General features: G+C 45.4%; 1 protein-coding gene across 1 annotated transcript in view; it reads left to right on the top strand.

Moving 5' to 3' along the window:
- Positions 1-604: 604 nt before the first annotated feature.
- LOC144485430 (coiled-coil domain-containing protein 150-like) overlaps positions 605-24,481 on the top strand; it is a 98,017-nt gene continuing 74,140 nt past the window's right edge. Inside the window, exons 1-7 of the mRNA XM_078203608.1 lie at positions 605-962; positions 2,228-2,236; positions 3,863-4,032; positions 11,706-11,774; positions 17,789-17,905; positions 19,132-19,261; positions 19,704-19,778. Of these exons, the coding sequence (XP_078059734.1) occupies positions 605-962; positions 2,228-2,236; positions 3,863-4,032; positions 11,706-11,774; positions 17,789-17,905; positions 19,132-19,261; positions 19,704-19,778 (928 nt within the window). The remainder of the gene's footprint in view (positions 963-2,227; positions 2,237-3,862; positions 4,033-11,705; positions 11,775-17,788; positions 17,906-19,131; positions 19,262-19,703; positions 19,779-24,481) is intronic.

Here is a 24,481-nt window from a genome sequence, read left to right as displayed (position 1 = left end):
GGAATATTCTGTACAGTTCTCGGTGCCACACTATAGGAAGGATGTGAACACATTTGGGGAAAGTGCAGAAGAGGTTTCCAAGAAAGTTTCCAGGGATGAGAAACTTCAGCTATGAGGATAGATTGGAGAGGTTGGGATGTTTTACTTGAAGAGAAGAAGGTTAAGAGGAGATTTGATAGAGATGTTCAAAATCGAGTAGATAGGGAGGAACTGTTCCTATTCATAAAAAGATCAAGAACGAGGGGGCACAGATTTAAAGTGATTTATAAAAGAAGCAAATGTGATGTGAGAAAAGCTTTTCCACACAAGTCGTTCGAATCTGGAATGCACTGCCTGGAATTGTGGTGGAGGCAGGTTCAATCAACACAGTCAAGAGGGCATTAGAGGATGACTTGAATAGAAACATTGTGCAGGGGAATCGCACTAAGTCAGAATGCTTGTTTGGAGAGCTGGTGCAGAAACAATGGGCCAAATGGCCTTTTTCTACGCTGTAACAAGTCTGTGATTCAGTCACATTGTTTCACTGTGATTTGCTGCTTGTAGGCTAACAGAATGGTTGTAATTCTGAGTTTCATTTGTACAGATGACTACTGATTCTTTAACTATGTCGCATGCACCAATACCACCAATACATGTTGGTGCCACAGCACCTGAATCATTTACTGTGCTTCAACATCGAATTGTTGCAGCTGAGGAGCAGACAGATGTGTTAATTCAAGAATTAGAGGATCTTGGATTTGGTATTGAGGACATTGGGGCATCCAAGATTGGTGAACCTAACAGTCACAGGCCTGTCAGTCCCTTCCATGTCAGAAAAGCATTTGGAACTGAAAATGATGTACTGTGGAAAAACTATGAATCTTTAGTGAGCCGTGTCTGCCGGCTGGAAAGTGTTATGCAAACAATGAAATTGAATATATTTCGAATACACACGGCAAAAGAACTCAACCCAGAGCACTCAGGTAATTAACAAGTATATCCTTTTCTAATTAATTGTAATTCTATTCTTGTTTTTAAAATATTTATAAAGGTGGATTAATAAGGTTAAATTAGCACTACAACTATAGAATGGGTGAGAAATATTTTGACTGCAGTCCATTTACCCAAATTTTACCCTAACATCCTCTTTGACTTCTCTGCAGCCTTGACATAGTCAACCACACCATCCTGCTCCAGCACGTATCTCTGGTATCAGGAGACTGCCCTTGATCATAGTCAATCTCCAGGATTGGCTTCCCTTTTCAGTTCCACAGTATTACTCCTTGAGACTTTCAAGGATGTTTATTTGGTCTCCTCTTGTTGTCTTAGAAACATCATCGAAAGTCTAAGTTAGTTGAGACATAGCTCTTATCTATCCACTATCCTCTCAACCACCATACAGCTTCTGTGCTAACCGGTTGTCTAAAATTCAGTCACAAATAAATATTGGGGAAGACAATGGCCATTGTTTTCACAAACTTCATATCCCTAACATTGATTCAATCCCCCTCTTTGGTTCAAATATAGCTGTTGCAGCATTAGTGTCTTATTCAGCTGCGAGTTGAACCTCCAAACCCACTGCTCCCTAACGCAAAGACTGCCGAACTTCCTTTCCTCCTTTGGGCTCTAGGCAGACCTAATTTGGAGTATTGTGAGCAGTTTTGGGCCCCATATCTAAGGAAGGATGTGCTGGCCTTAGAATGGGTCCAGAGGAGGTTCTCAAGAATGATCCCTGGAATGAAGAGCTTGTCGTATGAGGAACGGTTGAGGACTCTGGGTCTGTACTCGTTGGAGTTTAGAAGGATGAAGGGGGATCTTATTGAAACTTACAGGATACTGAGAGGCCTGGATAGAGTGGACATGGAAAGGATGTTTCCACTAGTAGGAAAAACAAGAACCAGAGGGCACAATCTCATGCTAAAGGGACGATCCTTTAAAAAAAGATGAGGAGGAATTTCTTCAGCCAGAGAGTGGTGAATCTGTGGAACTCCGCAGAAGGGTGTGAAGGCCAGATCATTGAGTGTCTTTAAGACAGAGATAGCTAGGTTCTTGATTAATAAGGGGATCAGGGGTTATGGGGAAAAGGCAGGAGAATGTGAATGAGAAAAAAAATCAGCCATGATTGAATGGCGGAGCAGACTCGATGGGCCGAGTGGCCTAATTCTGCTCCTATGTCTTATAGTCTTAAGCCTATCTGTGACTAAAACTCATCCATGAATTTGTCAGGTGCAAGCTTCATTATTCTAAGGCTTTCTTGGCCAACCTCCAATCCACCCAGCCTTTCAACTTCAGCTCGTCCAAAACTATGGCCATTTGTATTCAATTTTGGTCTACATCATAACCTGCTCATCCATCAGTATTTATTTTTTCCTTGGTGACTTGCATTGGTTTCTGGTTCTCCAATATCTCCAATTAAATATTTTTATTTTGCATTTCAACCCTTTCATAGTCTTGTTCGTCGCTCCCTCTTCAATCTTCAGCTTGCAATGCAACTGCTATCTCTTTCTTTACTCTCCACAATTATTTCACCCCTCCATTGACTGCTCCAGCCACACCATTCTGAAATACTCTCCCTAATCCATTCCAATTCTTCACTTTCCTCTTATTTCCTCTTTAAAACCCACATCTTTGATTAAGATTTTGGTCACTCCTCCGAGTAACTCCATCTTTGGCTCAGCATCCATTTTTCTCCAATACAATTCTGTGGTGTCTTGGCTTTTCTACATTAAAGGTGTTTTTTCTAGAACATAGAACATAGAACAGTACAGCACAGAACAGGCCTTTTGGCCCACGATGTTGTGCCGAGCTTTGTCTGAAACCCAGATCAAGCTATTTCCTCCCTATCATCCCAAAGTACTCCATGTGCCTATCCAATAGCTTCTTAAATGTTCCCAAAGTTTCTGACTCCACTATCCCTGCAGGCAGTCCATTCCACACCCCAACCACCCTCTGAGTAAAAAACCTACCTCGGACATCCTTCCTATATCTCCCACCATGAACCCTATAGTTATGCCCCCTAGTTACCGCTCCATTCACCCGAGGAAATAGTCTTTGAACGTTCACTCTATCTATCCCCCTCATCATCTTATAAACCTCTATCAAGTCTCCTCTCAACCTCCTCCGCTCCAAAGAGAAAAGCCCAAGTTCCCTCAACCTTTCCTCATAAGACCTACCCTCCAAACCAGGCAGCATCCTGGTAAATCTCCTTTGCACTCTTTCCAGTGTCTCCACATCCTTCTTGTAGTGAGGTGACCAGAACTGCACACAATATTCCAAATGTGGTCTCACCAAGGTCCTGTACAGTTGCAGCATAACCCCACGGCTCTTAAACTCAAACCCCCTGTTAATGAACGCCAACACACTATAGGCCTCCTTCACGGCTCTATCCACTTGAGTGGCAACCTTCAGAGATCTATGGATATGAACCCAAGATCTCTCTGTTCCTCCACATGGAAGTTATTTGTTAAAGTTTGGTTAACCTTTAACCAATTTGTTATCTATGGAAGTTATTTGTTAAAGTTTGGTTAATCTTTAACTTTCATTAATTCTTAATATCACAAAATAATTACTAGAAAGTGTGTAATTTACAAGTATGGGTGTGTTCAGCTTGACATCAAAATATACAAAATTCCAAATGTCCAGTCATGCAGTTTGTTGTTTTCCCACTCTGATAATCTTTTGGGGCAGACCAAATGAGTATGCTGCAATATAGTCCTTACAAACCACCTTGGTTGCAAATAAACAGACACTTATGACTTCACATCAGAAAGTATGTAACTTCTGAACTTTTATCAAATGTTTTTGTTAACAGCGCAGTGGTTAAAAAGAACACAAAAACGCTAAGCACAAAGTAACTGCTGCCTTCTTTTCAACATTGATGCAGTGGATCGGCTAGCTGCAATGCAGGAAGAACATATTCAGGAGCTAAAGAAAATGCAGCGGGAGATAATGCGCTTCCGACAGCAACTGAGTGACGTTAGTGAAGAAAAGGAGGCAGCTCAGGAAGAAATAGAAAGGTTGAGTGCTGCTCTGGAAATGGCCACAGCAACTAAGGTACACAACTGAGGTATAGAATCTACTATAAAGCTTCACGAGCATCACACGTTTAGAGGATGTTTATGCAGAATATTTATATGATGCATTTATATAATTAACTGTAAAGAGGCAATGGAAATATATGTTTTGATTTATGGTGCACCATTCTGAAAACTATGGCTGGGATTTTCCTTGCCCAATCAAGACAGGAGTGTTCGGTGGCGAGATTGGAAAATCTTGTGAGAAGGGTCTAGATGAGTTTCCCAGCAACGTAAATCTAGGTAGCGATTGTCCCATACCCCCGTAAATGGTGGGGCTGCATTGCGTGCTGTCAAACATTGGAAGCTTAATTTTGAAACATTTGCTTTTCATTATCGTGGCCACACACCAGAATCATCCCATCCCGTTCCTCCCCCCTTCCCCCCCTTCCTCCTTTCCCCCTCCCTTCGCCCCACTGCCCCCTCCCCCTTCCCCGCCCCTTCCCCCCTTCCCCGGCCCCTTCCCCGCACCCTCCCCCCTTCCCTGCCCCCTCCCCCCTTCCCCGCCCCTTCCCCACCCCCTTCCCCGCCCCCTTCCCCGCCCCTTCCCCCTTCCCCCTTCCTCCCTTCCCCCCCTTCCCCACCCCTCCCCCGCCCCTCCCCCTTCCCCGCCCCTTACCCGCCCCTCCCCCCTTCCCCACCCCTTCCCCCCCCTTACCCGCCCCTCCCCCCTTCCCCACCCCCTTCCCCCATTCCCCACCTTCCCCGCCCCTTCCCCTCTTCCCAGCCCCTTCCCCCCCTTCCCTGCCCCTTCCCCCTTCCCTGCCCCTTCCCCCCTTTCCCCCTTCCCCCCTTTCATTCCCCTCCCCCCTTTCATCCCCCTCCCCCCCTTTCATCCCCCTTCCCCCCCTTTCATCCCCCTTCCCCCCTTTCATCCCCCTCCCCCCCTTTCATCCTCCTTCCCCCTCTTTCATCACCTTCCCCCCTTTCATCCCCTTCCCCCCCTTTCATCCCCTTCCCCCCCTTTCATCCCCTTCCCCCCCTTTCATCCCCTTCCCCCCTTTCATCCCCCTTCCCCCCTTTCATCCCCCTTCCCCCCTTGCCCCTTTCATCCCCCTTTCATCCCCCTTCCCCTTCCCCCCTTTCATCCCCCTTCCCCCCTTTCATCCCCTTCCCCTCCCTTTCCCCCCATTCCCCTTCACCCTTTCCCCATCCCCCCTTCCCCCCTTTCTCCCCCATTCTTTCCCCCCTTCTCCCCCCATCCCCCCCTTCTTCCCCCCCTTGCCCCCCCTCCTTCCCCCCCTCCCCCCACCTTCTTCCCCCCCTCCCCCCACCTTCTTCCCCCCTCCCCCCACCTTCTTTCCCCCTCCCCCACCTTCTTCCCCCCTCCCCCCACCTTCTTCCCCCCCTCCCCCCCACCTTCTTCCCCCCCTCCCCCCACCTTCCCCCCCTTCCCCCCTCTTCTTCCCCCCCTTCTTTCCCCCTTCTCCCCCCATCCCCCCCTTCCCCCCCTCCCCACCCTTCCCCCCTCCCCCCACCTTCTTCCCCCCCTCCCCCCATCTTCTTCCCCCCCCCTCCCCCCACCTTCCCCCCCTTCCCCCCTCTTCTTCCCCCCCTTCTTTCCCCCTTCTCCCCCCATCCCCCCCTTCCCCCCCCTCCCCACCCTTCCCCCCCTCCCCACCCTTCCCCCCCTCCCCCCCTTCCCCCCCTCCTCCCCCCCTCCTCCCCCCTCTTCCCCCCCTTCTTCCCCCCCTTCTTCCCCCATCCCCCTCTTCTTTCCCCCCTTCTCCCCATCCCCCCCTTCTTTCCCCCTTCCCCCCCCTTCCCCCCTTCTTCCCCCCCATTCCCCCCCTTCTTTCCCCCCTTCCCCCCCTTCGTCCCCCCTTCTTCCCCCCCTTCTTCCCCACCTTCTTCCCCCCCCCTTCTTCCCCCCTTCTTTCCCCCCTTCTTCCCCTCTTCTTTCCCCCCTCTTCTTTCCCCCCTCTTCTTTCCCCCCCTCTTCTTTCCCCCCTCTTCTTTCCCCCCTCTTCTTTCTCCCCCCCTCTTCTTTCCCCCCCTCTTCTTTCCCCCCCTCTTCTTTCCCCCCCTCTTCTTCCCCCCCCTCTTCTTTCCCCCCCATCTCTTCTTTCCCCCCTCCTCTTCTTTCCCCCCCTCTTCTTCCCCCCACTTCTTCCCCCCCACTCTTCCCCCCTTCTTTCCCCCCCTTCTTTCCCCCCTCTTCTTCCCCCGCCCTTCTTCCCCCCCTTCTTTCCCCCCCTTCTTTCCCCCCCTTCTTCCCCCCCCTTCTTTCCCCCCCTTCTTTCCCCCCCTTCTTCCCCCCTTCCCCCCTTCTTTCCCCCCTTCTTTCCCCCTTTCTTCCCCCTCTTCTTTCCCCCCTCTTCTTCCCCCCTCTTCTCCCCCCCTCTTCTTTCCCCCCTCCCCCCCTTCTTCCCCCCCTTCTTCCCCCCCCTTCTTCCCCCCCTTCTTTCCCCCCTTTCTTCCCCCCTCTTCTTTCCTCCCCTCTTCTTCCCCCCTCTTCTTTCCCCCTCCTCTTCTTTCCCCTCCTCTTCTTTCCCCCCCCTCTTCTTTCCCCTCCTCTTTCCCCCTCTTCTTTCCCCCCACCTCTTCTTTCCCCCCCACCTCTTCTTTCCCCCCCACCTCTTCTTTCCCCCCCACCTCTTCTTCCCCCCCCCCTTCTTCCCCCCTTCTTTCCCCCCCCTCTTCTTTCCCCCCTCTTCTTTCCCCCCTCTTCTTCCCCCCCTTATTTCCCCCCTCTTCTTTCCCCCCCTCTTCTTTCCCCCCCTCTTCTTCCCCCCTCTTCTTCCCCCCCTCTTCTTTCCCCCCCTCTTCTTTCCCCCCCTCTTCTTTCCCCCCCCTCTTCTTCCCCCCCCCCCTTCTTTCCCCCCCCCTCTTCTTTCCCCCTCCTCCCTCGCCTCATCAAGCTTCAATCCTACATTGGCGTGATTTACAACTGCTTTTAAAAGGTGTGCACCTGGCGACTTGAACATTGGGAGGAACATAAGAGGTTAGTGTAGACAACTTAGCCCTGCACCCGCAAGGATTTCAGTGCAAGGAAGCAGCTCTGCAGATTTGGGGTAGGGGAATCACAGGCAAGTCTCCACAGCAGCTTCTTCATGGCTGGCTTGTGGTGCAGGGCATGGACAATGGCGTAAAAGCTTTGATTTATTTGAACAAAAGTTTATGGGGGCTCACTTGTTTGCAATAACCGTAAAATTGTAAATCACACCAGGTTCTAGAGACTTAACCACATGGCAAGAAATAACATTCTAAATGGTAAATTCAGAAAATTTATTAACCATTAAAAAGTAACAAGTCAGAAAGATAAAAAGCAAAGTGTCACTTAACAGTAATTAGTAGTAATTAACATTAAAAGAAGAAAACGTAACTTTAACAATTGAACAAACGTATCACCACACCTCTCAAACCAGGATGTGAAGTGACTGCTCTGAAACCATGGATAACCCATCTACACCTCTCTAAACATCTCCATCTATCCATCTCTTGCTCTCTATTAACGTGGCTTCTTGGAACCCCTTCTTTATACTTAAAGATGTTGAACTCCCACCTTAGTCACTTATTAGAAAATAGCCAGTTTGTCTTTAACTTGTCAATAATGAAATAAAAGTTAGCCTATTGGCTTTTAACTAATTATGCATATTGTCTCAACTTTAAGAGAATGCTTTCTCTCAAGTTATAACTCTTACGTTGAGTTAGCCTGAGGAACTCAAGAGGTTAGTGTAGACAACTTAGCCATGGCCAAGGAACACTGATGAGGGGTGTGCTCCTAATTCTTACTTTATGTTTAAGTAGACAATGACAAGTCCCTTCATGGTCCAAGCAGCTGCCAGGCCTTAGAGTGTGGTTCTTAGACAAATGCTGATCCTCGTGTCTCTCTCTTTGATACTGCAGTGAGGTGACCATCAGGAAAATAGAGCACGATGACCTCACTGTCTGCCTCATTGTCTTCTCTCCTGTATATAAGCAGAGAAGATTGCGACGGCAGTGCTTTGGTTGTCAAAGGCAGGAGCAGAACCCTCAAGACCAAGGGGTGGCAAGGCCTACTCCACATGCAGAGGATGAACCCCAGAGAGCTGTCATTTGTAGATGCATCAATAGACTGAGGTTCTATAGAAGATGAATGTGCTACCTGCAGATGAGTGAGAATCATTGTCACCAAAGACCATGCCTGTCAATTCTGCTGAATTTAGCACCATGGGGATTTGGAGAGCATCCACTGGCAAGGAAAGTGACCACTGAGTTCAATTCCTTTGGCAGTGTCTCCTTCCAGGGCTCCACTGGGGATCTCTTTGGGATCCCACAAATCTCCACCCACAAATGGAGATGGGTAGCCAAGAAGGCTATACAGACGTGTAAAATAGAAAAAACTCGCATTATAGAGGATAACATATTGGCATGGATAGAAGATTATCTGGCTAGCAGAAAGCAGACAGTAGACTTAAATGGGTCTTCTTCAGGTTGGCAAAATATAATGAGTGATGTGCAACAGGGATCAATCAGTACTGGGACTTCAACTGTTTAAAATTTATATAAATGACTTGGATGAAGGGATAGTTGCCAAATTTGCTGATGACACAAATAGAAGTAGGAAAAGTAAGTTGTGAAGAGGACATACAGAGGCTACAAAAATATATAGATGGGTTAAGTGTGTGGACGAAGAATAATCGTGAGAGATTGCAGAGAACTGAGGTGCAGAGAGGTCTGGGTGTGCTAGTGCATGAATCACAAAAGGCTAGTCTGCAGGTACAGCAAGTAATTAGGAAAGCTAACAGAATGTCATAATTGCGACAGGGACTGAATTATGCTTCAGTGGTACGGGCACTGGTGAGATCACATTTGGAGTACTGTGTACAGTATTTAAGGAAATAAGCAGTTCAGAGAAGATTTACCAGACTAATATTTGGAATGGGTGTGTTGTCTGAAACGTTGGGCAGGCTAGGCTTGTATCCGTTGACGTTTAGATGAGTAAGAGGTGACTTGACTGAAACATACAAGATCCTGAGGGGTTTTGACAGAGTGGATGTAGAGAGGATATTTCCTCTTGTGGGATAATCTAGAACAAGGTATCACTATTTAAAAATAAGTGGTGGACATTTAAAATGGAGAAGAGGTGATTTTTTTTCGTTCAGAGGATCATGAGTCTTTGGAACTCTCTTCCTGAAAAGATTGTGGAAGTGGAGTCTCTGAATATTTTTAAGGCAGAGGTGGATAGATTCTTGATAAACAAGGGGGTGATAGGTTATCGGGAATAGGCGGAATCCAGATTTGAGATTACTATCAGTCATGTACGATTAGAAAGGGCATTTGGGTGTCATCGGGCTAGCATAGGCAACATGGGCTCTGCGGCTACCTTCTGTGCTGTACCTCTTCTATGGTTTTATGATTTTATTGAATGGCAGAGTAGGCTCAAGGGACTAAATGGCCCACTCCTGCTCCTTGTTCATGTGCTATTTTTGCCAAGGCACTCAACTTTTTCAACTTTGACAAAGATCAGGTGAGCCAGGAAACAAAAGCATTGGGATTTGCAGCGATATCCAGATTCTCACAGCTGCAAGATGCCATCAACTCCACTCACATGACTCATAAATCTCCCTGACAACAAGCAGTCCTATACGTGAAATGCAAAAGCTTCCACTCTCAATGTTCAACTGACCTGTGACCATAACAAATGGGTCATGCAGGTTGTGCAAGATACCCCAGGATCATCTATGAGTTGTAGACCCTCAGCAGGCTTCATATCCCTTATATCTTCCAAGGACAACCCAGGCTGCAGGGTTGGTTTTCAGGGACAAGGGCTATCTGGAAAGGATGTGGTTGATGACGCCCATAGGGCAGCCTCCAACTCCTGCTGAGAGAAAGTACAACGAGACTTATGCTGCTTTTTTTTTTATTAGTGTCACAAGTAGGTTTACATTAACACTGCAATGTAGTTACTGTGAAAATCCCCTAGTCGACACACTGGCGTCTGTTCGGATACGCTGAGGGAGAATTTAGCATGGCCAATGCACTTAACCAGCACGTCCTTCGGACTGTGGGAGGAAACTGGAGCACCTGGAGGAAATCCATGCAGACACGGGGAGAACATGCAAACTCCACATGGAGTGGTCACTCAAACTGGGAATCGAACCCGGGTCCCTGGCGCTGTGAGGCAGCAGTGCTAACCACTGTGCCACCGTCCTATCTGGAGTTTGGTGGAGCACGCCATTGGCATCCTGAAAATTAGGTTCCGAAAATTGTGTTTTCTTTTGCACATCACCTAACAAACAAAATTTCATCAAACAAAAGTATTTTTAAATTTGCTGGTGGTCAGAAATTATGATTTAGTCATAGTAACACTAATTTAAATATACTACATTAAGATAGGGAAATTCTAGCCATCAGAGTCATGGGGGCAATCTTGAGCCCATGCTCGCCGTCCATGCGAATGCTGACGGGGACTCAAGATCCAGAAGTTGGAATTCTCGCCGGCGGGTTCGCGCTTTCAGATAATCCTCGCCCCTCACCAGTGGCATCATCAGATGCACGCCGATAATGGGCATTGGACCTGCTTTACATTAATTTAAATGTATTTAAATGTTATTAATTCGCCCCCTTGCCAAATATTGGCATGTCGGTGTGGTTTACAATAGGTCGTCGCAGAAGTGAACCTGTTGTGGGGCTCCCAGGGTTCAAAGGTAAGTATAGCCCCCGGGGGGAGGGACTTGGCCAGATGGTGGCTCGGCAATGCCCCCGGTACTGTCCCTTGGCACACATTGGCACCATGCCTCAGTGGAGGCATCATGGAGGGTGCAATTCGTTTAGATGTGGTGGCCGGGAGCGGATGGAGGAGCTGGGGATGCCCTTGATGGCCAAAATTTGGGGGAGGAGGGATGCTGTTTCAGACTTGGGGCGGGGGGGGGGGATGGAGAGTGGTGTGGAGGGGAGGTGTGGAGGGTGGTGTGGAGGGAAGGGGAGAGGAGAGCAGTGTCCACTCTGATCAGAGGGAGGGAGCCTGTGAGACTACTGTGGTGGGCTGGAGGGGAGGGGAATATCTGAGACCTCTGTGGTGGGCTGGTGTGGGAGGTCTTCTCAGGGTATGATTGGGGCGCCCTTTAAAGACGGTGCCCCGAACTTTGTGCAATTGGGTTTTGCCAGCATTTTGAGGCCCTGCCTCCCTGTATGATGGCGTGAAACATACCCCCTTGAATTTTTTTGGCAGACCTGGAAACAAAAAATGGCAAGCTGGTTTTCTCACTGGAAACAACACACTGCCATTTTTTGGTAAAAATTAGCCCATCATTTTCAATCTGTAAAAATTAGCTCAGTAGTTCGGATGACAGGATTTGCAGGATGTTTCTGTTTGTGAATCATGTATTGTTTATGAACCATGACATATGTTTCCTTAGAATATTTTTTATGAACTATTTCTATGGTCTGAGATGAGGTATTTAAAGGATAAGACAAAAGAAAACAATACAATTTCTTGTGTACAATCTATGTTTTACAATCTCTAAATACATGTTTAATCTACTGTTACACAACCTCTTAATGTACATTAAAAGCTTGATCGCAGTTTATCCCTCCATCTGGAAACTAGGGGGTGTATTGATCAATCTGTGGTATAGGAGATCGCATATTGTAGCATTGATGCCTATGCAAAAGCACATCTGATTTAATAATACTTGCTTATGTTTTGTTTGTTTTCCCTTATTCTAGAGAGATGTGGCCGTGGCAGCAGAAGAGCTGAAAGCAACAAAAAGCAGAATGAGCCGAAGATTACAAGAGGTCAGAGTGCAAATCTGTGTAAAAGGTTTCAAATAGGAAATGACAGAATTAGCTATCTGCTCCACAAATGAATTGACATGATAATATTGTAACACAGGGCTCTCTTGACAACTTGAATAAGCTCTACATTGCATAGTTCCTCACTGAGCATTTTGCTCATATGGAATTAAAAGTAATAGGAAGTAGCACAAGTCCATAAGATACTGTATTTCAGTTCCCTATTTAGCCTCTTATCATATCACAGTGCAAAATGATGGCCTCCAGCATTCATCACTGGTTTTACCTAGAGCTCTAAATCATTCACAGATCTGAGCCTTCCCTAACCGATCCATTGTTCAGTGATTAATCTGATGACTTCATGAGCAAATCACTCTGGAAGTCAGCAATAAATAGGGATCATTGTGCACCAGGACATCAGACTTCCTGTTGCCTATCGTCACAGCCAAACTGCGATCTTCATAGCTATTCTACAATTAAGGACAGGAGAGGTGTTAATTTAAACAGTATTAATTTCTCCCCTCACCATCTGTCAGTAAACAGAAGAGTGTTTTGCTTTGTTTTCTCTTTATAGGCAATGATGTATTTCCCAACCCCTCAGTTTTGGTGCAATCCAATTTGCTGTGAATAATACTACAGCAAAACTTAATGGATGATCTCAAAGAGTTAATTTGTTGGCACATAGTCAAAACACAAAAAAAGAGCTTGCAACATAACCCTTGCCTTCAGTTAGTAAAAAGAGGGGTAGAAAAAAAAGAAATATTTGCAGTGCAGAGAACACAGAGAAAAGAAATATAATTTCATATGGATTGCAGAGCTCAGAATCAAAGTTCAATGAGGTATTCCTTCACAGAGGTCAGTGATCCAAAATGCCATATAATTTCCCGGTGGTGTTGACTTCACACAATGAGATAGGCATGCAGCGATGAATCAGTCTTGTCGATTGTGATACAGAATTTCTAGCAGAAGCAATGTAGATGGGACCAGGTGTTCAACCTAGGCAAAGCTTCTCTGATGTGAGGCTGCCAGTTCGATGGTGAACAACAAACTAAGCTTCACTAAGGCAAAATTACTGGTTTCATAAGCGAGGAGCCCATGTCACATGACTCCTACCTCTTCACTGTATTTGACAAAGGATGTGTATACCTTGTCTGGGACTCCAAGACTGTTAAATGTCTCAACCGTTAAGAAATGAAAGGAAGGCTGTGGGCTCTTTGTCATAGCAGACAAGCAAATGGGTCAGCCTGAGTTATGAAATGCAAATGGCCTTTGTTTTAGATCTATTTGAATTTAGCCTGTGCAGCCCAGAAGATCATTGGTTTTTTCCCAGAGATAACAATATATGCAAGTATCCCCAATACAAAATAACTATGATGATATAAATACAATATGAGGCCTTAGCCCCCTCACACTAGCTGGATGAGCGCTCAGAATGTAACAGACTGAAATGGAAAGCTTGACTCAAAGCTGAGAACAGTTTGATTAACTAGTATAACAAAGCAGATTCTAACAGCATTTGAACACCAGATGGATAGTGAACAGCAAGGCAGTGGAGAGCCGAGCACAAGGAAGGATGTTAGGGATGCAGGGCATGAGAGATAACAAAGGAAAATGAGTGAGGCATGCACTGGTTGTGGTGGGAAGGTTGGGTTTGTGGGAGGTGATTTGAAAGGAAATGGTATTGGAAGGTACAGTACAATGGGAAATGGCTAAAGTGGTCGCTGATGTGAAGGAAATAACTTACAATCTGTATTTTGAAACACCTGCTTACATGGATTTGCTGCCCTCAGCATAGAACGTAGAGCATTACAGCGCAGTACAGGCCCTTCGGCCCTCGATGTTGCGCCGACCAGTGAAACCAATCTAAAGCCCATCTAACCTACACTATTCCAATATCATCCATATGTTTATCCAATGACCATTTAAATTCCCTTAATGTTGGCGAGTCCACTACTGCTGCAGGCAGGGCATTCCACGCCCTTACTACTCTCTGAGTGAAGAACCTACCTCTGGCATCTGTCCTATATCCATCACCCCTCAATTTAAAGCTATGTCCCCTCGTGCTAGCTATCACCATCCGAGGAAAAAGGCTCTCACTATCCACCCTATCTAATCCTCTGATCATCTTGTATGCTTCTATTAAGTCACCTCTTAACCTTCTTCTCTCTAACGAAAACAACCTCAAGTCCCTCAGCCTTTCCTCATAAGACCTTCCCACCATACCAGGCAACATCCTAGTAAATCTCCTCTGCACCCTTTCCAATGCTTCCACATCCTTCCTATAATGCGGTGACCAGAACTGTACACAATACTCCAAGTGCGGCTGCACCAGAGTTTTGTACAGCTGCAACATGACCTCCTGGCTCCGAAACTCAATCCCTCTACCAGTAAAAGCTAACACTCCGTATGCCTTCTTAACAACCCTATCAACCTGGGTGCCAACTTTCAGGGATCTATGCACATGGACACCAAGATCTCTCTGTTCATCCACACTACCAAGTATCTTACCATTAGCCCAGTACTCTGTAATCCTGTTACTCCTTCCAAAGTGAATCACCTCACACTTTTCCACATTGAACTCCATTTGTCACCTCTCAGCCCAGCTCTGCAGCTTATCTATGTCCCTCTGTAACCTGCAACATCCTTCCGCACTGTCCACAACTCCACCGACTTTAGTGTCATCCGCAAATTTACTAACCCATCCTTCTATGCCCTCATCCAGGTCATTTATAAAAATGGCAAACAGCAGTGGCCCCAAAACAGATCCTTGCGGTACACCACTAGTAACTGAACTCCAGGATGAACATTTCCCATCAACCACCACCCTCTGTCTTCTTACAGCTAGCCAATTCCTGATCCAAACCGCTAAATCACCCTCAATCCCATGCCTCCGTATCTTCTGCAATAGCTTACCGTGGGGAAGCTTATCAAACGCTTTACTGAAATCCATATACACCACATCAACTGCTTTACCCTCATCCACTTCTTTGGTCACCTTCTCAAAGAACTCAATAAGGTTTGTGAAGCACGACCTACCCTTCACAAAACCTGTTGACTATCCCTAATCAAATTATTCCTTTCTAGATGATTATAAATCCTATCTCTTATAATCCTTTCCAAAACTTTTCCCACAACAGAAGTAAGGCTCACTGGTCTATACCAGGGTTGTCTCTACTCCTCTTCTTGAACAAGGGGACAACATTTGCTCATTTGCTATCCTCCAGTCTTCTGGCACTATTCCTGTAGACAATGACGACATAAAAATCAAAGCCAAAGGCTCTGCAACCTCCTCCCTAGCCTCCCAGAGAATCCTGGGATAAATCCCATCTGGCCCAGGGGACTTATCTATTTTCACACTTTCCAGAATTGCTAACACCTCCTCCTTATTAACCTCAATCCCGTCTAGTCCAATAGCCTGTATCTCAGTATTCTCCTCAACAACATTGTCTTTTTCCTGCATGAATACTGACGAAAAATATTCATTTAGCGCCTCTCCTATCTCTTCAGGCTCCACACACAACTTCCCACTACTGTCCTTGACTGGCCCTAATCTTACCCTAGTCATTCTTTTATTCCTGACATACCTATAGAAGGCTTTAGGGTTTTCCTTGATCCTACCTGCCAAAGACTTCTCATGTCCCCTCCTGGCTCTTCTTAACTCTCTCTTTAGGTCCTTCCTGGCTAACTTGTAACTCTCAAGCGCCCTAACTGAGCCTTCATGTCTCATCTTTACATAAGTCTCCTTCTTCCTCTTCACAAGAGATTCAACTTCTTTAGTAAACCACGGTTCCCTCACTCGACCACTTCCTCCCTGCCAGACAGGTACATACTTATCAAGGACACCCAGTCGCTGTTCCTTGAACAAGTTCCACATTTCAATTGTGCCCATCCCCTGCAGTTTCCTTCCCCAGCCTATGCATCCTAAATCTCGTCTAATCACATCATAATTTCCTTTCCCCCAGCTATAACTCTTGCCCTTCGGTATATACCTATTCCTTTCCATCGGTAAAGTAAACGTAACCGAATTGTGGTCACTATCACCAAAGTGCTCCCCTACCTCCAAATCTAACACCTGGTCTGGTTCATTGCCCAGTACCAAATCCAATGTGGCCTCGCCTCTGGTTGGCCTATCTATATACTGTGTCAGGAAACCCTCCTGCACACATTGGACAAAAACTGACCCATCTAAAGTACTCAAACTATAGCTTTTCCAGTCAATATTTGCAAAGTTAAAGACCCCCATAACAACTACCCTGTTTCGCTCCTATCCAGAATCATCTTTGCAATCCTTTCCTCTACATCTCTGGAACTCCCAACAGGGTGACCTCTCCTTTCCTGTTTCTAACCTCAGCCCATACTACCTCAGTAGATGAGTCCTCATCAAACGTCCTTTCTGCCACCGTAATACTGTCCTTGACTAACAATGCCACACCTCCACCTCTTTTACCACCTTCCCTGCTCTTACTGAAACATCTAAACCCTGGAACCTGCAACAACCATTCCTGTCCCTACTCTATCCATGTCTCCGAGATGGCCACAACATCAAAGTCCCAGGTACCAACCCATGCTGCAAGTTCACCCACCTTATTCCGGATGCTCCTGGCATTGGAAGTATACACACTTCAAACCACCTTCCTGCCTGCCAGTACACTCCTGCGACGCTGAAAACTTATCCATGACCTCACTACTCTCAACCTCCTGTACACTGGATCTACAATTCAGGTTCCCATCCCCCTGCTGAATTAGTTTAAACTCTCCCGAAGAGCATTAGCAAATCTCCCCCCCAGGACATTGCTACCCCTCTGGTTCAGGTGTAGACCATCCCATTTGTAGAGGTCCCACCTATCCCAGAATGAGCCCCAGTTGTCCAGGTATCTGAATCCCTCCCTCCTGCACCATCCCTGTAACCATATGTTCAATTGCTCTCTCTCCCTATTCCTCTCCTCACTATCACGTGGCATGGGTAACAAACCAGAGATAACAACTCTGTTTGTTCTAGCCCTAAGCTTCCACCCTAACTCCCTGAATTTCTGCCTTACGTCCCCATCTCTTTTCCTACCTATGTCTTGGGTGCCTATGTGAACCACGACTTGGGGCTGGTCCCCCTCCCCCTGAAGGATCCCGAAAACACGATCCGAGGCATCACGGACCCTGGCACCTGGGAGGCAACACACCAGCCGCGAGTCCCTCTCGTTCCCACAGAATCTCCTATCTATCCCCCTAACTATGGAGTCCCCAATAACTAATGCTCTACTCCTCTCCCCCCCCTTCCCTTCTCAGCAACAAGGACAGACTCTGTGCCAGAGACCTGTACCCCATGGCTTACCCCTGTTAAGTCGTTGCCCCCAACAGTATCCAAAACGGAATACTTGTTATACAGAGGAACAGGGGATCCAGGGGATCGCTGCTCTGACAGCTTCTTACCCCTTCTAGTCGTCACCCACGTATCATAATTTCTAGGAGTAGCTACCTCCCTGTAGCTTCTATCTATAGCTGCCTCTGCCTTCCGAATGATCCTGAGTTCATCCAGTTCCAGCTCCAGATCCCTAACACAGTCTTCAAGGAGCTGGAATTGGATGCACTTCCTGCAGGTGTACTCAGTCGGGACACTGGTATCCCTCACCTCAAACATCCCACAGGAGGAACATTGCACTGCCTGCGCGGACATCCCTGCTACTTCCCTTACTAAGAAACGAAAGAGAGAAAAAAAAGCTTATCTGCTCTCACTCCGAGTCTTTTTTTTAGGTTAGAGGAGGGGGGAGGGTGGGGGACTCTACAGGTGTAGACTCTCGGGTTACCTCCCCGTTCAAATTTATTGGGCAAAAAAAAACCTTCCCAGGCCTTCCCGCGGCCTACTTCCGGTTTCCTGTTTAACTGAAAAAAAAACTCCGCTAAAAAGTAAGGTAAAAAAAAAAGCAGGGAGAGTGGCACATGCTTTACCAACATTACCAACAATTACCAATATTAACAACTTAAACCATGTTGTTCGTTGTTATCACCTGTAAATGATTTTTCAGATGAGAAATGAATTGGTCCAGGAGATGAGTCTCAGAAAAGCTCTGGAAGAATCCCATATTAATTTGCTGCAACGTGTCCAGGATATGGAGAAAACAGTGGAGATTGAAAGAAAGCAGGTGCAGAGTTTCATACAAATTTAAAGCTACTGTGATCGGCTCACGATAAAATTGTTTTTTTTGTATTTTTGTGACTTTTGGTTTTGTATTCCTTTTTCACTAACTACTGTCTCCACCCCCTCCCCCACCGCACTGTTGCAGTTTAAATAATTTATCAAAATTTATGGTTGCCCTTAAACAAATTTATTTTTTGTAATTCAGAAATCTATGCAAGGCCTCACTTGAATGGACTGTTGAACTCCAGCTTGTTCTTCCACACCCCAAATTACTTATAATTTTATTCCAGAACTTGGTATTGTCTTGTCTTTGACATTACACTGACTACAAAACTCCCGATATTGATTTGTCCAATCATTCCCTTATGTCCACCTTTATTTGTAACTCTATCATCTCCTTTGCTTGTTGTGGAAATTGGAATGAGGGAAGCAGGACGTGGGACTCGTGGACAAGATAAAGGAAAGGACATGAGGGAAAATAGAGAAACTGGAGATAGATGTTAGTTCAGGGCTAGAGCAGCCAGGGGAGCTACTGGGGAAGTTTGGCACTGTGGACTAGTGGAAGTGAGGAAGCTGATTGGATGGTCCCAGTCTTGTTGACAAAGAAGCCCATGATCTCTGAACATGTATTGTCGGAGGATATCAGGAAAGGGGTTTAAGAAGACATTTTGCATTAGAGAAACGATGTTAGAGGTTATCTTTGCATTCCAGTTTTAACAGATGAGAGAAGGACGCAATAGTGCTTTATGTGGCCCAACCAGACCTAGTGTTGATAACTAAATTACTTGTCAATCACATCTGTTCAGTTTTGTATCCTTTACATTGAGGGAAGTGGAGATGAGGGGCATGGGATATGGAGAACGGCCAGGATGAGAGAGAATTTTATTGGAGTCTAGGGCACAAAGGTGAGGATGTGGGTGAGTAAATGAGCAGCTGAAAAAATGTCATGGCAAACAGCAGGGCTATAGGCTTGACAGTTGGGATTTGTCAAATACAGTTGTAAGCAAATTAGGGGTAGTCTCATCCAGGGATGGACACACAAGATGTTAGGGCTGGGACTTGGAAGGAAAATGTGGGTGGAAAGAAATGATCGAAGAAAGCCTTGCCTGTGACTGATGCAATGGGAGTATTGAGCCCATGGAAGATAGCAAGGTCAAGTGGGCAACCATGAATATGAGTGTAAACATATACTAGATGTTTGATTAAAGATTTAATTATGTCTTCACTTAGGTCTCGGTCCTACAGCAGGACATCCTCACACTCAGAAATGATGGGGAAATAACTCAGCAGAGACTGCAGCTTGAACAGCAGAAAACAAGTGATTTGGAGAAAATACACAAACAATTAAAAATAGAATCAGGTATCAAATTTCATCTAATATTAAGTATTTAGATCCTTAGAATTGTTGGCATAGATGTGTGTAAATTGACTGCCATGTTTACCTACTTAACAATCGTGTCTGCACTTTAAAAGTATTCCATAAATATAAAAGCAAATTATTGCAATGCTGGAATCTGAAACAACAACAACTGGAAAATCTCAGCAGTTTGACAGCATCTGTGGAGAGGGAACGGTGCTAACCTTTCAAGTTTGGATGACTCTTTGTCAGCTGACGAAGAATCGTCAGACTTGAAATGTTAGCTCCATTCTCTGTCCACAGATGCTACCAGACCTGCTGAGATCTTCCAGCTTTTTCTGTTTTTGTTGTGTTCTAAGTATTCCACATTGGTTGCAACATGTTTTGAAATATCCTGAGGATGAGAGAAGATGCTTTATAAATGTAAGTTCTTTATTTCTTTTAGACAGAATGATATTAGTACTCCAGTTTTGGCTGAATGAGCCTTGGTTCAGTGTTAGCATGCTGTCTGATTCAGCAGGTAATGGATCTGAGTGGAGGTGAGAGTTCTAAGCTGCAAAATTTAGCTTCATAACTTAACTGGGGCCAGCATTACAGAAGTCAGAAGCCCTCAAAATGGTAGAAAGCAGGTTTCTGATGTGGCCTGCATGACTGAGAAGGGCACAAGTGCAGGTTTGGCATGCATGTCCTGAAAACGTAAATGGTGGGTCGATTATGGCATCATACAACCCTTGTGTTCAGCTCCACTGCCACTATTGGAGAGCCAGTGAAATAACTTGCAGATGAGCTGTTTATAATTTACTGTTGCTCCGGCAAAATTGGTGGTGTCTTTTAGAAGGGCTTTGGAGAGTTGCTGCCTTTGGAAGGGAGGGTTGGTGCATCCTTACAAGGAGGGCGAAGGTGTTTGGGACCTGGCCACAGAGGGACTGATACGGTTATACAACACCTCTGGGCCTGTGACACAGCAGGGAAAGTGAGCTGAGACTGCTGAGAGGGGAAGTTCTGCACAGACTGAGGAGGGCGTCTCTGCACGGAAGGCCTTACCCATTATGGGTTTTCAGGGAGTATTTCACCCAGCTCCACCTCACCCAGGAGCAATGCCCAAGACAGCTGAGATTCACCAAGCTGGTTGTCACAGAAATATGCTACCTTCTTCAACAGGATGTGCATCCTTCATGCTGAGCAATGACATCAGCATAGGATGGTAGTGAATAGGGACTGCTTGGTCATCATTCAAGGAAGAAGCAGAGCCCTGAGATTCCTCGGGGGAGTAGAGTTCTGGAAAGATTGTATGTTCATGTTTTGGAGGAGATGCAAAGGCCAGAAAAGTGGAACTGTTAAAGTGAAGGTGGACATCTGAAGAGTCCATAAGACTATTAGATATAGGAGCAGAGGTTGGCCATTTGGCCATTGAGTCTGCTCCATCATTCAATGAGATCATGACTGATCTGATGTGATAATCTTCAACTCCCCATAACCCTTGATTCCCTTACTGATTAAAAACCTGTCTACCTTAGCCTTGAACATGCTTAATGGCCCAGCCACTTAATGTAGCAGCCTGCGATAGCTCGAGTAAAATAGAATCATTAAAAAGGAACCAACTACAAACAACCATGAAGCCAGAAATACAAGCACAGCAGCTGAAAATAAAAACAGGGCACATAAATTGGCCAAAAAGCAAGGTATTCTGAGAATGCCTCAGTCCAAACATACAGAGACAATTCTGTCTGGGGACAGGTTTTTGCAAGATTTAAGTTCAGACAGTTGAAAACCAGAGTTGCAGCAGAACACATTAGCAAATGTAAAAGGGCAGTTAGACATTTCCTTACAAACAAATCACCACTAGATACATGAGGCATATGTGCCTCAGTAAAATAAAAGGCCAGGTGCTATTCTGGGCCAAAAAACAGACATCCAGGCCCAAAGCAGACACATACAAAGGGTTCACCGTTAGCAAGGCATTGCAAACTATTGCCAACATTTCAAGATGATAAAACCAATTAACTCAATATCCCTGATTGGTCAAGTCCTTGGAAAATTCTAGAAGGTAGCCAGGAAGGTATAAGAACCTGGCACTGGCAGGGCTCGCCCTGATCCCCCACTCTCCAGCTTATCTAAATAGCATGCTTGGTTACGCAAAGACCAGCTTTCCCTCCAACCAAAGAAAGACAGAGAATCAACCAGTGAAGAAAGAGAGAGAGAAAGCGGACCAAAAAATTCGACAAACCGGCAAAAGTTATGAGCATCCGGGAAGTATTTAAGTTTATTTTCTAAAAGAACTGGTTAGTTAGAAGTAGAGTAGTTAAAGTTAAAATTGTAAAGTTAAAATCTTACCTTTGTTGTCTTCAAATAAAGTTGCGACTGTTTCATTAAATGCTGGCTTGTGTGCGTAGTCCTTTTTGCCTGGATACGAGTAGAGGTACTTGGGTAAAATCATTTCACGTGTGTCAGTCGAGTGAGTCCGCAGGATCCTAGAGATACCCTGAACTGAATAACTGCCCTCTCTGGTAAAGAATTCCACAGATTCACTCACTTCTGAGAGAAGAAATTCCTCCTCATCTCTGCTTTAAAGGTTGACCCCTTATTCTGAGATTAGATCGTCTGGTCTTAGACACTCCAACAAGGGGAAACAACCTCCCAGCATCTACCCTGTCAATCCCCCTGAGAATCCTATCTGTCTCAATAAGGTCACACCTCATTCTTCTAAACTCCAATGAGAGCAGGCCCAACTTACTCAAGCTCTCTTCATAAGAAAACCTTCCATATCCAGGATCAGTCTCGTGAACCTTCTCTGGACTGCCTCCAATGCCAACATATCTTTCCTTAGGTAAGGAGTGCAAAACTGTTCACAGTATTACAGGTGTGGCCTTGTATAGCTTTAGCAAGATATCCCTATTTTTGTTTTCCACTCCCTTCAAAATAAAGGCCAACATTCCCTACCGTCTGCTGAACTTGCATGCTAGCTTTTTGTGATTTATACACAAAAACCCCCAAATTGTTCTATTTAGATAACATAGACGTAGTTGAGGAGATATTGGACAAAGGGAGAAAAGAATAGAGTTGTGATGAGAAATAAAATCAGTTTCAGTGGGGCTGGAACAGGCTGCAACAATGCACGCTCTTTTGCCTGCCTGAAATTGTTTTCACATTAAGCAACTTTTTCTTTAACTCCACTCAATTCCTCCAAATGAAAAACTTTTGCTACGGGTGCCTGTTAGCTTAGGGAAGGAGATAGAAGTGGGCTGTTTGAGGTTGGAGCTGAGAGAACAGGGCCGCACGTTCAAATGAAAATATGTTGAGTGAGTGAGCAGAGAAATTGATACAGCTAATGTAACGTTGGTGATTCTTAATTAAAAGTGTTGGAGGGGGAAGGGACCAGAAGAAGGGTTCCAGGTGGAGGAAGAAAACTGGAGATGGATAAAAGGGACGGCAGTGCAAGAGGAAGACTCCTGGTGAAAGAAATGGGCATGGAGGTGAAAGCAATAGAAAAGCTTGGTGTCATGCTCACCTCAAAATTAGTTGATGTGAAACATAAAGGGATAAAGCTGAGGCCTTTGCTAAGGACAGATTATTTGGGGTCAGAGAAGGAAAGGTCGAAGGGTATCATGAATATATGACAAGGAATGAGATTGGATGAAGGGATGGGACACAGGGAAGTGAATAGGAAGAAGGATCCTGAGAGTTGTTGGTACCTTGAGTTGTTGAAGCTTGTGATCCTTCACACCTGAAAGGAAGAAAAATATTTCTTGTTCAAGTGCCAGATGAGATGAAGGATGAAATGAAACTGCAGACCAGGACATTCTTGATAGAGAGTGAGTCGGTGCTGCAGAAGCGGGCGAGCAAAGACATGCACGTGGTGGTGCATGGCGTTGAGGGTGGATCTCAGGAAATGGAAATATTGAGGAAATATCTGTAATTGTGAGTAGATCAGAAACAGTAGAATTTCAGTTGGAATCTGCGTGGAATTAGTTGGAGCCAGATACAGTTGATAAAGAAGGAGATGTGGCTGTGAAAATGAGTTTTGGGAGATATTTGATCAAACACTGGAAGGGAAATTGAAAGTGATGAAGGTGAACAAGGTAGACATTTGAAGTACGAAAGTTCTTTAGAGACTAGGTGGGAGAGAGTCAGATAAAAGTGCTTGCTGGATTACAGTGCACAGTTTTGGTCTCTACCTAATGAAGCATAAACCTGCTTTGGAGAGGCTGCGGAAAAGGTTCACTAGATTGATACCTGGGATGGGAGAATTTTCCCATGATGAGAGGTTGTGCTGAATTGGTCTATATTCTCTGGAGTTTATTAGAATAAGGGTTACGCTCATCAGAATATGTAAGAACCTGAGGTGGCTTAATAGGGCAAATGCTGAAAGGTTGTTTCACCGGCTGGAGAGTCTAAAACTAGGGGGCATAGTCTCAGAGTAAGGGATTAATCATTTAAAACTGAGGTCGGGAGACAGAGAAGCTTATGAAGTTTTGGAATTTTCTACCTCAAAGGGCTGTGGATGCTCAATTTATATTCAAGGCTGATATAGATTTTTGAATTCTTGGGGAATCAAGGAATACAGTGATCAGACAGGAAAATGGGGTTGAGGTAGAAGTTCAACCATGATCTTAATAATGGAACAGATTTGCTGGGGCTGATGAGGCAACATGTAGCTTGCATACTGTCTGCTTCAATGGGTCTGGGCATGGACTCATGGACTGATCCACTGATGGTGGGTGGATCATGAAGCCTGTGCCTGAAAACAAAACCATTTTTAACCTTTGGTTTCTGAATGATGGATAGATCAGGGGTGGAAGTGTTTTCTTGGATCTATCAAAACAGCTTTGGTTAAGTTCCTTAAGTTTTAAAAAAAACCTCTTGTTCTATGCTTTTAAAACAGTACTCTAACTCTTAAACTACTACATTGCACCCTCTCCTTTCCTTCTCCGCTATGTACTCTATGAATGGTATGCTTTGTCTGTGCAAGAAACAATACTTTTCACTGTATACCAATACATGTGACAATAATAAATCAAAATCACTGCACCAGTGTATATTGCTAACAATCTGGTAAATACCTGACTGTATTGTAAATGCTGCTGCAGTTTCATATAGGCTGTTTCATCATGGAATTGTGGTGTGGGAGCATTTTTTTGTGAGATATAATTGTAACATGAAACAATTATGACAGAAATTTCAGATCCTGACAACCTTTTATTCTTTCATTGAAACATGTGATAT

Source organism: Mustelus asterias, chromosome 3 (assembly GCF_964213995.1).
Source record: "Mustelus asterias chromosome 3, sMusAst1.hap1.1, whole genome shotgun sequence".
NCBI lineage: Eukaryota > Metazoa > Chordata > Chondrichthyes > Carcharhiniformes > Triakidae > Mustelus > Mustelus asterias.
Note: the sequence above shows the minus strand (reverse complement) of the source record. Positions and strands in the feature narration are given on the sequence as shown.